Source organism: Thrips palmi, unplaced genomic scaffold (genome assembly GCF_012932325.1).
Source record: "Thrips palmi isolate BJ-2018 unplaced genomic scaffold, TpBJ-2018v1 HiC_scaffold_19, whole genome shotgun sequence".
NCBI lineage: Eukaryota > Metazoa > Arthropoda > Insecta > Thysanoptera > Thripidae > Thrips > Thrips palmi.
Genome location: NW_023144628.1, coordinates 10,450,044 through 10,463,078, shown reverse-complemented (window position 1 = coordinate 10,463,078; position 13,035 = coordinate 10,450,044). Strand labels below are relative to the sequence as shown.

The window sequence follows — 13,035 nt, the reverse complement described above, 5'->3', positions numbered from 1 at the left end:
ACCGTTCCAAATATTTGGCGCAAGGCAGTGATGGTGCGCTTAACACCCATACCGTTATTCGCCCTTTGGGCTTTTGTCTGCTGACAACAAAAGTGCACAGCTGATTACTTACCCAGCACGTAGCTTCACGCATTGCCCTCGGAAAATTGAATTTAGCTGACTCCTGATGTGATATCACACTTTAGGATTGTGATCATGCTCGACTTTAGATGACACGGGCAGCAGTGCCAGAGTGCTGACCCAATGTTGTCTCAATTTTACTTCTCTTGACTATGTTTGTTGTGAGTCACAACCTTTCTCAGACTCCCTTCTTTGTCAAGATATTTGAAGATGGGTAAAGCATATCTGCACCAATACTTTCAAAGTGTTGTCACAGCATCCTCTTTCCAAGCTCTTATTCAGCTAGTGTGAGAACCCAACTCTCGAGAAATGGCTGTCACTTACGCTGATCTTGTAGCTTTCGGATTTGCTTACGTTGAGGATAATGTATCAGCTAATGTCAAAAAACATAAACTTTCTGTTAAGAGGTCGCCTGTTCCTTTGCTAACTTCTGAGGTAAGCCATTCAACTGCTGGGTTGCCACGTAAAGGCTGTCTTCATTTTATGAGTCGGGTCGTTCAAGAAGTCATAGCATTGCTGCCATAAATAACATCCATTGACTAGAGTCTGCGCAAGTCATTTGCCTTCCAGTGCAGGAGGAATTTTAAATTTTCAGATGTCTACCTTTTTTCGTAATAATTTTTTTTTAATTTGCAGGACATGTGTTTGTGTGAGGAAGAAGATTTCATTATTTTTGCTGAATTCTCTGAAGTGAAAGGGCCAGTGGCACTTTTCACAGTACCATCATATGTTCAGCATGATGAAAAAATTGATATTAATAGTTTTATCATGAGAATTATGTCAGTTGACTACCAAGCAAATCCTGGGTAAGGGAGTTATGTAACAGTATTCCTCCGAGCAAATAAGTTTATACTCATTGAAATCATATGTTGATGTATTTTCTGCCCTTTTCCAGAGGCCAATTTTGCATCTGCCAAGATACACAAATTCTTCAGACATACGTTTCTCACAACCGCCATGCTTATGTGCACTATTTTACTTTGTATGACCTACACGCAAGAGGCTTTGTGCGTCCTCTCTGTGTTGCTTACGTAAGTTCAAACCATCAGAAACTCCACAGAATATTTCCCCAATTGAGGGAACACTTTTTAAAGGTACGTTCTTCACATATCTTCAATTCTATTTCAATGCTAATTATTTAATTGAAGAGCTTAACCAGTCTTCTTTTATAGGTAACAGAAGCTATTAAGGTGAACAATCGTCAACATTTTAGAAATGAAATAAAACCCTTACTTTTTAGTCTCAAAACTTGTAATAAGGATGAAGGTGTAACAGAGGTGAGAGATGTTTATTGCTTTTGTCCCTTTACTTTTACTTCCAATTATGCCTCTTCATAGTTTTCTTGCCTTATGTTGTAGGAATCTCAAGAGACAGATCTGTCGAATATTATTTCAAAGATGAACATCCAACCTGGGCAATGCTTGCATCAGTATGAAGATTTGAAATTTATGCTCACTGCTGTTGAATCTTCACTTGTAAGTTTTTATCATAATTTTTCATTCACCTATCTTATTTTAGATAGGGTTTCTATTATTTTTCTATGGCCATTGTAGGTGGGTGTGGAGTGTACTCTGGCTGCTCTAGACCATTGGTCTAATGCACTGACATACAAGGATTCTCCCAGCCCCAAAGAGCTGCAGGACTACCTGGCATTGATATCACCAGCTTCTTATTTAAAACACATGAACCTGAATGGGAGCAATTGTGTGGTAGAAAAAAAGCTTCGCCCTATTCCTGCCTTGTGCCCGTGGGGCTCTGCTTGTGCGTTGTCGTTATTATTGAGTGCACTTCAGAGCTTTGGTTCTTGTGACCTGAGTGCCTGTTTGGGTTATTTTCCATCGCTCTCATCAACACAGGTATGGGATTTATAGTGTCCTATCCCACTATAGTATCCTGCTACTTGTACTCTATGTTTTTTATCCTATTTTCTACATATTGATTGATTGATTGATTGGAATTTTTACTCTGTAGAGAAACACTACATCACAAAAGCAAGATGAACCCAATGCCTGGGAAGCTTTGATGAAATCGGAATTCCTCCAGCTCCTACAAGCATTATCTGTTGGTGCACTGGAGGCATCTACACCATCCTTGGATGAGCAGGAATGTTATCCTACAGAGGGATCCAGTTTCAAAGAAGTAAGCTGAGCCCCCCCCCCCAAAAAAAAAATAATAATAATAAAAAATGTGACTGTCAAAGTTTTTCTTGGTGTCAAACTCACCTTTTTGGGCTTTGTTCTTTCAGGGAGGAACCAGTGGCAATGAAGGGAGTAGCAGTTATCATTCCTTAAGTGATTCCAACTCTGATGCCAAAAACACAGTGAGGGGAGATTCGGTTCCCTCATCATTTCATGTATCTACTGATTTGTCCTTAGAAAGTACAGTTCAAAGGACTCAAGAAAGAGTGGGTTTTCAAGACAGCTTTCATACTGTAAATGATAATTCTTTTAGCCCATGTCAGCCTCCTGGAGGGGAGGACTTCCACTCCATAATTGGTAGCTGTTCATCCCCTCAGTGTTCTATTAACAATAATATCTCAGATGAAAATACTGACAATTCTGAAGTTCAGTACTCGAGTACCAGTAGCAGTAACGGCAGTGAGAGTTTTCATGATATTCTGGAGGCTCTTCACAGTGATGACAACTGGAGTCTGGGCAGTATAGATGAAACTTTACCTCTTGGTGTTCCATGGAATCAGTGCCTATGGACTCGACAGAAACCTATTACCAAGTCAGGTACTATAAGGATTTTTGGTCTCATACAATTTTGTAGCCTTTTAAGTGTTCTTTTACTTTTGAACTCTTAGTAATAATAATAATAATAATAATGCATGTGCACTTTTAGGTCACCGGCTGCTTAAATTCTTTTGGACATACAGATCAGCTGCACAACATATTATTTATTCCCTCCTGATGGGCAGAACCCTTGTTCTGACAGGGGATGCATCATCTGAACGCCGGGTTCAACGAGTTATGAGTGCATTGAGTCCTTTGATACCTCCCTTGGATAGTAATGGACTCCGCGTGTTGAGGTATCTTACTGCTGGTCTGATGTGAAGGACTGTGCCCTTAAATATTCATGTATACTGTCTGCGAGTTGTTTGCTTACATAATTTCCAATTTTTAGGTGGCATCAAGGGATTCTAGTCAGTGCCCACATAGCTAGCTATCAACTCATTGGCATGTGCATTCCAGAAAGACTGTCTATACATGATATGATAAGTCCTAGGGACAAAGTAAGCATTATTTTCAACCTAATGGGAACTGTTGGTTTCATTTGAACTATTTTGTTATTATCATGTCTTAATTTACAGAATAGTGTTACAATCTTGGATGTGAATACAGAACAATTACTTGGTCCAGCATACCATGGGCATTTACTGGCTCCCATTGGAAATAATGTTCGAGATTTTCCAAGTGATCACAGTTTACTACTCTACATGCAGAGCGTACTTAGTGGTATTGGACGCAAACTTCAGGCATACAAAGCTTTAGTAAGCACATTTTATTATCATGTTCATTTCAAGTATTTGCAATTTTTTTAATGGTTCTTTTAAAATTCTTTTAAACAGATGGCAGCATGCAATAATGAACTTCCAAGCCATGCTTGTCGGCAGTTGGATGTTCAGGGATGTGATGCTGATATAATACGTTACCTCAGCAAGATTTCCTTTTAAGTTCCTGCATTCTAATAATGTAATTTATTCATGTATTTTTATAAAGCCAGACATGTTTTTCATTCTGACAAATGTGAAAGAATGGTGACTCCATTTTGGTGTTTGATTCTGTGATCTGCTTCTGTGTTAATGTTTTCTTGCTCACATTTGTAAACAAATATTTTACCATGGTGACACTGAAGCTTTCAGCTCTTTTAACAACCCTTAAATAATGTACTAGAAATTATTTTTTACTTATATTGATGACAATAATCTTTATGACCAGTTGTTAATGTACTTACTAAGTGACTTGTACCTTTCAGTACAGAACTCACATGTATTTTCCTTGCTAGATAATATTTGATGTGTCACTTTAATGTGAAAGACCTTTTAATTGTCTTTAGTTGTAAGAACTCAATTGAACTTTACAAGTATTATTTTTTAGTGTAAGACGCTCGCAGCCAAAATGTTTCAGATAACATCACATGTCCTGTATAGAACTTTTTTAAATAAATAACAAACTGTATTTTGAGTAATTGTGTTTATTGATATAAATGAACAAACAGTTTGAGAAAAGTTAGACGAGTGCCTTCTTTAAGAAAGTACCACAGTATCCGCATTAAAAGAATTCGGTGGATACAAAGTCAAGCTGTTGGATTCAATGTGCTTATATACAATTTAGAAACTTATCATACAATATAGAATTTAAGTTAACAAATGTTTGCTAGATCACAGCCTTTCTCCCATTCTGTTTGCCACATTGCGAAGCTGTCCATACACTTTGGAGGGAGGACTGCCTAAAATTAAATTACAAACAGCCCTCATCGCAACTTGAATATTTTGATAAGAACCTAAAATGTGAATCTTTGAATCAGCTAGAACAATTCGGGTTTTTGTTATGTTCTCGATAGTGAACTTTGTACGTCCGCCCTTCCCAGCTAGTCGCCCAATAGCTCTTGAGAGATGGTCCCCATTCAGGGTCTTGACATCCTTGACTTCGAAACTTTCAACAAATAAGTTATCCAATCGAAGAAGTGCCAGGGCGTCTTCCACGTCAAAACCGTACACAAACGCTTTCACAAAGTCCGCAGCTTTCTGCAGGTTAGAAACGTCAGGAGTTTGATCGGAGGGTCGTATCTCCACATTGCGGGTCTTGAGGTTGAAGCGCACCTGGAGCTGTAGATTCTCCACGATCGGAGTAAAGATTTTGAGCCAATTTTCCTTTAGAGGAGTATATCTGTGAGACGGGACGGGGACCTTGCGGACGTCGACCGCCGTGCGCTGCCTCTTGGATCCGGGGAGGTTATTCGCCTTGGCACCAGCAATGCCTCTGTATTCCACTTCCATTGCACTGTCACCCGCAGAGGCGGCGCGTTTCCTCGACATCTTCTTGGGTTGCACAAAACTTTCTTCCTTTTCTGCGTTCATGTTTTCCTTAGAGAACTACTATGCACGTGGGTCAGGGAGCAGAAAGTCATAACAAACAAATGCAACCCGCGACTGGCGCCCCCCCTCCCTCCAGACAAAAGAGGAGCGAGTTCTGTCGACGCGGGGCGGGGCGCGCTGTTCGAGATTAAAGGAAAGTGGGATGAGAGAATTCTGAAAGGCGAAGGAGAGAAAAGTAGCCATGAGTGAGAGGTGGTCTAATTTATTTATTTTTGTAATAAGTACAACAAAAATATATATACAAAACAATATTATGAAGTTTAAGATTCAAAATTTATTACACCACAGAGGAAAATGTAATAGCCCACCCTACTGCTCTGAGAAAGCAGAACAAAGTGACAAGATGCAAATAAAATAAATGCTGGATTGACCTTAATTTCTGTACTTTGAAGAGGGTGCCAAGTATTTAAACAAAAAAAAAGTAAAGCCAAGAGTACAGTCAAATCCATGCACTTGAATAGGCATGTGTCAAAGACAGTCTGAAAAGTACTTTGGAAGTGAATGACTGCATTCCGGATTCATTTAAGACACATAAGAGCACAGGCCAACCGCTCAGTACACATATTCAGGGACTGAGCTTTAAAGGAATCCCTCCTTGTCCTCAAAAGCAGAGAACAACTTCTATGGAGAACTATGTCACTTCCCCAAAAGTTTCAGTTTGTGAGTTTGCTCCATTTTGACCACAATGAACCTAGGACACAGACTACTTATTACAACTTGACAATGAAAAGACCTGAGCAAAACAAGCATTGCATTAGTGAGGGTTATAACAGAGGCTGTTTCTAACAAAAATGAATACTTTACTTCAAAGTCATAATTAAAAAAATAAAATTAGTAAACATAGCCCGACACAATCAGCAAATTCTTATCACTATCATTGTGAGAAATATATCATATCTCTCAATTAATTAATTAATTATCAACCATACCAGAAGTAGGCGCCAACATACAAAATTTGACAAGCCTCTTAAATTTTAGTAAAAGTAACTTTGAAGACCTGTGTGGTTTCTTTTCTTTGCAATCAAAACAGATGGTAATAAAGTGTGTTGGATGACATATTGCCGCTCATTTCATTAAGTATGGATACAACATTGCCTTGGTCTTCTATAAACCTTCTCCAAGTCTTTGGTATTAAAAGCGTTTTGAAACTAAAAATTACAAAAGACAAGAATGAAACAAATCCGTAAACTACAGTAGAACAAAAAAAATCACTGGGTAGGACTTGCAAAAAGGTTGATATGTGAACATTGTCAAAAACCAGGCAGAGTATTATTAATAACTAAGTGAGCTCAGACGTTTCAGAAGCAAAGAGAACATTAGATTTAGCAATTGGTACACAATTAGTTAAGCATAGACACACAGATCATGAGGTAGAGATTATAACCTGTTTATGACAAATTTCCAAGCAAAGTAAACATGATAAATGATAATGGCAGGCTGTCTAAAATGAGCACAAACAAATCAACAAATTAGAAAGTTACCTGTGGATTGACCTCAATTACTTGAGGCACAGACTATAAACCCTCATATTCATAAAACCAAGTGAGTTAGTCACAGCCACTGAGGGCAATGGACAATGGAAATTCAACTTTGGCAGTCATAATAAGCCACTGAGCAATGAGATCACATTAATAAAAGGTGTGTTACACAACAAGAGCTTGTAAATCTACAGCATGCCTTGTGCCAAAGCCCATCAGCACATTTTCTACTTTCCGAGAGCTTGTCAGTAATTAATCTGAATTTGCGGTTTTCAGAATACATAAAAGGTAAAAACAATCGATAAAAATAAAAACACAACAGGGAACTTTTCATTGCTCACCAAAACCCAGACATAGCAACAACAGCAAAGCATCTCCCCAAATGAGGTGTTCTCCCAAAAATATTACATATCTAACATTAACGGGACAGTTCAATTCAGTGGTGAGGAAATCCCACCATTCACAGCAAAAACATGGTGAAACTCTACCCGGGTTTAGTTGTAGATTATGATAATGATAAGTAAGTTTCCATGTTCTTCATTCCACAGAGAAATGGGGCAAAGATCAATTCAAAACAACAAGTCAATATCCAACACCATAATACTGAAAAGAAAATGAAGTTTAACACCTAATTTTCACCTGAATAATGTAAGTGACTTCAGAATATTTTAATCATGCAATGCACAAACTTGTACACACACATAATACTGGCATACAGCATAGTATGAATTGTTTCAGGTACATTAGCCCAAATTGCATTCAACTGGAAAACAGAACTACTTTTCCTGGTATTCATGACAGCAGGTTGCTACAGCAGAACTCATTAAAAATGTGCAATTATTGAACAGTCAGAAATTGAAAAGCGTCAATAGAAATGCGAGAGCAATAAGATACAGAGATTCCATTCTACAACAGCAGTAAAGATGGGGCTAGAGAACCTCAGTCTTGTGTAGATAAGCAGTTCTCTTCCTATGTATTGAGGAAATATTAATATCTAACTCCAACCATTAACTCCAATCATTAATATTTTCTTTCACAATTAGCAAATGAGTACTTGAAAAAATTATATTTGGTCTTCTTGCTGCTTAACACTTTAAATTATGTGAAGAGGAAATTGGCCTAGTACACTAACATCAAAAATTGAAACAAGTGAGAAAAATAGATATATATGTATATATAAATGTTTATATATATAAATATGTAATTTGGCAATGGACACTATAGGATACTTTCTCGCACATATGGGAGTGAAGAAAAAAAAACAGGATGTTGCAATTATAAATTGATAACATTTAAAAACGGTGAGATACAAAGCACTTTGCTGCTTTGAACATTCTCTACATTCTAAGAATCTATCCCTTTGAGAAAAATTTCGGCCACCCTGAAAATGGTCCTACAGTGAAATGCTACTCCCAGGCTCCACAAAACGTGGGAAATTACAAAACAATACTCTATCATATGACCAAAGAATCTCAAGAGGGGGAGAAAGAAAGAAAATGAGGGACGGGAGAGGAGAGAAAGAGCATGAGAAGGCCGGGGTACACCTTATTAAAATTTGATGATGCATTATTTCTCTCTTCATGATGGCACAGTAAACTAGCAATTTTTCTTGTTTTAGTTAAGCTTTCACTCACACATTCATTAGAAAGTCCCCACAGTCCAGTACTATTATCACATTAGACCACACTTCAATACACAATTCAGTACATACAGCTCAGTCAATAAACAGAAGACGACCTTCAAAGATACAGAAAAAACAGCTGTATATAACTAGATGTGAAATCAAGTGCCCTGCAATTTATTGCTGACACCAACAATTGGCCAAAGCATGTTGTAAGATGCTATAATCAGTCAGTAAAGGAGCGTTTGAGATCGTGCTCATAGTTTGCAATTAAAAGCATGATTCCAATGCCAGTCATGAGTCCCACCAGCTGCAGCAAACATTGACACACAGATCCACCTTCCATCGTATGACTTGTTGACAATTCAGGAATCTGAAACAAAGTGATATTATAAGCTCAATCTTAAACTATTTATTGAATTGTAGATAAGGCATGTATGATAGTCCACACTGCACAACCCTACCATGTCAACCAATGCAATGTACAGGAACATTCCAGCTGCTCCTGCAAAAATCCATTGTGAGGCTGTTTCAGTGTTGCCTAAAAATATGCCAAGGCACATTCCAAAAAAGCACAGAACTGAAGACAAGAGGTTGTAAAAGACAGCTTGTTTTGCACTCATGCCTGCCTTTAACAATACAGCAAAATCTCCTGAAATAAATTGAAACAACAATCTTTAACATTCTATCCTTTTCAAATTAAGAATACTGAACAGACATCTACGTTTCTGCATACCTAGCTCATGAGGGAGTTCATGACAAAAAACTGCGACTGCTGTGCTAAAGCCTCCAGCGATGTTGGCAGCAAATGCTGCTCCAATCGCCATTCCATCCGTGAAGTTGTGCAAACCATCACCCATGATCACCATCCATGCTACACTGGAAAGATTGTTGGGGGCAGAGTGTACATGGCCATGGGTGTGAGAATGGCCGTGGTGATGGTTTTTGTGTTCCCTACAGTAAAGAATGGGTGTGTTAAGTCGCAAGGATTTGTCATTCAAATAAAAATCAATCAATCAATATTGAAGTACAGTACTCACCTAATGATTATGGTGTAGTCTTTGTCACTGGGTCTCAGTTCCTTAATTTCACTTTCTAAGTCATGGCCACCTGATGCACTAGTAACACCCTGAAAGCAGCAAACAAGAGAGGAAAGCTCTTACATGCCATAGATAGTAAATTATGGAAACTGTTTTGTTAGCTCTCAAGAAAAAGGGGAAAGCATTACCGCATCTCGGTCATTAGTGAGAGCTGGTGTTGAAGTAAGGTCTTCTTGTGCACTGTTCAACTGTAAAGATGATGGTCCACCATTTTTGTGCAAGCTGCCATCTGAATCAAAGCACCCTCCATTAGTATGTAAGAAGTTAGAATCAGGGGAGGAGGGGAATGCATTTTATCTCAGTCACATTGAAATTGTTAAGAAAAATGTCATGGTTGAAAAGCATAATTCCAAGAGCAAACACACTGTGCTTCTCTGTCTCTCCCTCTCTATCATTCACCTGCAAGAGTTTCTTCTTTAGTGATATCTCCATAGCAATAAGGATATGAGCTATATTTATGTTTGCACAACTTTTCTCCAACAGTATTGTTGTCAACATCCTCCGTGTCCCGCATCACTCTCACTCTGGGGGCAGCAGTCTGCAGAAAAATATTCCATCAAAGCACTTGAAACATAATTTTTTGCCAAAATGAAAATAATAGATAAGATGCAAGAAACTGACTCTGCTCTTCCTCTGATGTCTTTTTCTCCACTCAGCACAGAGCGTGAGGCATTTTTCTGTAAAGAAGAAAAACACAACGCCCAAGGAGGCAACAAGACCTTTCCACATGTTATCAGAATGAGGGTCATGATCATGGCCATGACTGTGTGAGTGAGAATGGGAATCTTCAGCACCTGATGACATAGCCTGCAAAGGAAAAACCACACAGTTAGATCTTGAAATGAACCTCCCAGAAAATTTATTAAAATGCGAAACATACATGTGGTAAGAGATGTAAAAGTGCGTCACCACACAGGGTGCCAACAGCCAATGCAACCAAGAACTGAAGGAGCTGCTGGTAATAAGCTTTCTGCATTACAGGGATGACTGCAACGCCTAGCAGTCCACACAAGCTGATAACAATGATACTAAGAGTGGCGTAAAGCCACACTGAAACAGTTTTGACGGTTTCAACTGGAAGCTCAGATGCATGTGCAGACCATGTCACAGTTCTGTTTGGATCCATTTCACTCCGCAAGAGGCAATTTGTAGGTTCCACTATCTTATATAGTAGCAATGGACATAACTGTGCATATTTCACTGCATCAATAGCAGATTCATTGAATAAATTTGAAGTTCCATGAGAAGCTCCGACAAGATTCTCAATTTGAACACACTGAAAAAAATAAAAATAAAATAAAGGATGCATAAAAAAAAACTTTAAAATCCAAATAATGGTGAGAGCAATTCAATTCAATTACCCTAGAAGCTTCTTCATTGTTTGAAGAATTGTTTATTTTTAATTTGTCTGCAATTGAAGATGAATCAAAGTACAATTTTAGACAAGTACTCTATGCTAATCATACATCAATTTACAAAACATGCTTACCATCTGTTTTATTAAATAATTGATCCAGCTTGAGAGCTTTCATTAGTTCCCCAAATCCAGTCACAGTAAGAGATTCTCCGTCTCCATATTTCATAAACATCTTCTTAATAAAAACCTGAGATCAGAGTAATTGTGTAATAACTAACATAAACATAAAATCCAATAATTGAAGAGAGTAAAAAAAAAGTTATATTAACCGATTTTACCTGATTCTCCAAATCCACTTCATGATGCCGCTCTCTCCTTTCAGGATCATTGTGAACGTGCACAGTCCCTTTGGAGCCCATGTTGAGCGGGGATTGGCTGGCCACATCTTGTTGATGAGCAGAGCATGGTGCATGGGTAGCACACAGAATGCAGACTAGACACACTGTGACAAGGTGCTGCTTCATCTTCACTGATCAACAGGACTTGGCATTCCCATCGAAATCTGAAACAGAACAAAACTGAAATTTAAGGCAAGCTTGCCTGATGAAGAGAATACCTCTAAACTTCAGTTGCCAACATAGGCCATAGGGCTGTTTCACAGATGAATGGGAAACGCTCTTAAACATTCAAAAGAGTGAAAACTATTCGTCTAGTGAGAGCCTAAAATGGAATGATTGAGTCATACAAAATGAAAGTGATGCCTAAATTGGGAAGCCATTGGGCAAGCCAACACAGAGCAACAACAATGTTGCAGGATTAAAGCAGCATATCAAAGTTAGATGAAGAGGAACACAAAGGGATCGACGACAAAAGGTACGCGTGAAAGACTAGAAATAAAGAATCACTGTCCTACTTGGTCACAAAGTGGGTTATACTACACTGGATTAAAGGACGACGTCATAGTAAGTACAGAAAAACTGATCGGTGGCACCACAAATATTACGACAGATCATTTAGGTTTCCAAGCAATACAGGACATACCGCGCCCAGGCAAATTTTGTTGACAATGTGGTGCCTCTACTAACACCTAACCTACATGGAAAGCTTGCACTAGCATAAGGCCCAGCTGCAGGGCCCCTATCGTTCAATGCTTAACAGACAGGCTTTTGAAAACGATCGTAAGAGAAAACAAATACAAAGTCATGCGGAAGTCTCCACGCAATTGATAAGACATTCAGTCCCCACAACACACCTTGCACAGACGCAGCGTGCCGGAGCAACAAACGACTTTGGCTCCTTCTTTCCTGCCTTCGGTTTCGCCTTCGGCTTTCGGTGCAGGTACACTGCTGGCTCCGCCCGCGCAAGCGCCCGCGCACGCGCACTCGGGTGTGACGTCACACGGGAGAGCAGTACCTCGAAATAAGCGCCACGCGCCTCAAATCCAACTACAGCCGGGACTGACCAGTCTCATTCATTGACAAGTCTGGTTGATCAAGGCTAGAGATTTAATTTTATTGCATCGGGTGAGGGACAGCTGATGTCCCGTTAACTGCGGCCCTTCCTTCAAACAAACGCATTACGCATTGAAGAAAAAAAGGAAGGGGAGAGGTCGAGATACACACCGCAATGCTCTGCAGCATCGGGATGACAATATCTTGTTAATTGATCTAATTAGATCAATCGTGAAGGGGAATTCTAGAGAGGCGCTCAACGAGTTGATTGGAGAGCGATTTTCTTGTTCGTCTTGTGGGTGTGGAGGAGCGGGTTTACTTCCAGCGAGAAGACACGCTGCAGAATATTTGTATTTTGCCTTTCGGCGGGTAACTTAACTATAAGAATGTGATGTGAAATTATGCATTTGACAAAAATGAAAGGCCAAGTGCATTTACGTTGCAAATAATGTGCCAGGCGCGTCAGGCTGCCCAAGTTGCACTTGAGGGAGGAAGAACCCCACCTTCTTGTCACAGGTGGCATTCTTCACAGTACCGAGACCATTTGGTTTTAAGTATAAATTAATTGTAAATGAAGTAAATATGTTAAGCAATGAGCGACGAAGTGAAATACCGACGAATGCCAGGCTTCGCCACATAATTTTCTTCTGCAAACAGGGACATAAATAGTCCCTGAACTCCTGTGAGGCAAGGACATGAACACATTTCAACTCTAAGATTTCACAGGATTGTTAATATTTATTTGCATAGTAAAAAAATAGTAATTGCTACCCGGTATTTCATTTAGATTTACACAACAGTTCTTTT

General features: G+C 39.1%; 3 protein-coding genes across 6 annotated transcripts; 1 reads left to right on the top strand and 2 right to left on the bottom strand.

Annotated features, from left to right (window-relative positions):
- Window positions 1–49: 49 nt before the first annotated feature.
- Window positions 50–4,307, top strand: LOC117645689 (guanine nucleotide exchange protein smcr8a-like). The gene is made up of 12 exons (XM_034386014.1): window positions 50–555; window positions 757–926; window positions 1,016–1,214; window positions 1,293–1,397; window positions 1,479–1,595; window positions 1,674–1,976; window positions 2,092–2,259; window positions 2,366–2,855; window positions 2,965–3,151; window positions 3,247–3,355; window positions 3,434–3,613; window positions 3,692–4,307. The coding sequence occupies exons 1-12, from the start codon at window positions 430–432 to the stop codon at window positions 3,794–3,796; spliced, it is 2,259 nt and encodes a 752-aa protein (XP_034241905.1). The 5' UTR covers window positions 50–429; the 3' UTR covers window positions 3,797–4,307.
- On the bottom strand, window positions 4,302–5,295 carry LOC117645695 (RNA-binding protein pno1). Its single transcript, XM_034386027.1, has one exon. The coding sequence runs from the start codon at window positions 5,201–5,203 to the stop codon at window positions 4,505–4,507; it is 699 nt and encodes a 232-aa protein (XP_034241918.1). The 5' UTR covers window positions 5,204–5,295; the 3' UTR covers window positions 4,302–4,504.
- Window positions 5,296–5,407: 112 nt separating this feature from the next.
- Window positions 5,408–12,216, bottom strand: LOC117645690 (zinc transporter foi). Of its 4 annotated transcripts, none has more exons than XM_034386015.1 (12): window positions 12,030–12,216; window positions 11,116–11,339; window positions 10,910–11,024; window positions 10,782–10,828; window positions 10,301–10,696; window positions 10,042–10,227; window positions 9,820–9,958; window positions 9,549–9,649; window positions 9,361–9,449; window positions 9,057–9,274; window positions 8,785–8,972; window positions 8,547–8,693 (listed from the first exon to the last, which is right to left on the bottom strand). In XM_034386015.1, the coding sequence occupies exons 2-12, from the start codon at window positions 11,299–11,301 to the stop codon at window positions 8,547–8,549; spliced, it is 1,812 nt and encodes a 603-aa protein (XP_034241906.1). In that variant the 5' UTR covers window positions 11,302–11,339; window positions 12,030–12,216. The 4 variants fall into 4 exon arrangements, with proteins under 4 accessions (XP_034241910.1, XP_034241906.1, XP_034241909.1 ...); XM_034386018.1 differs by lacking the exon at window positions 12,030–12,216 and adding an exon at window positions 11,874–12,019; XM_034386017.1 differs by lacking the exon at window positions 12,030–12,216 and adding an exon at window positions 11,819–12,010.
- Window positions 12,217–13,035: the final 819 nt, after the last annotated feature.

Excerpts from the sequence above, each read along its gene's own strand:
- LOC117645689 (XM_034386014.1), top strand. The coding sequence starts at position 430 with ATGGCTGTCACTTACGCTGATCTTGTAGCTTTCGGATTTGCTTACGTT. Across the intron at positions 1,215-1,292 it reads TGAGGGAACACTTTTTAAAG|GTAACAGAAGCTATTAAGGT; the intron begins GTACGTTCTTCA and ends CTTCTTTTATAG. Across the intron at positions 3,614-3,691 it reads TTCAGGCATACAAAGCTTTA|ATGGCAGCATGCAATAATGA; the intron begins GTAAGCACATTT and ends TCTTTTAAACAG.
- LOC117645695 (XM_034386027.1), bottom strand. The coding sequence starts at position 5,203 with ATGAACGCAGAAAAGGAAGAAAGTTTTGTGCAACCCAAGAAGATGTCG.
- LOC117645690 (XM_034386015.1), bottom strand. The coding sequence starts at position 11,301 with ATGAAGCAGCACCTTGTCACAGTGTGTCTAGTCTGCATTCTGTGTGCT. Across the intron at positions 9,275-9,360 it reads GACTACACCATAATCATTAG|GGAACACAAAAACCATCACC; the intron begins GTGAGTACTGTA and ends TCTTTACTGTAG. Across the intron at positions 8,973-9,056 it reads TGAACTCCCTCATGAGCTAG|GAGATTTTGCTGTATTGTTA; the intron begins GTATGCAGAAAC and ends AATTTATTTCAG.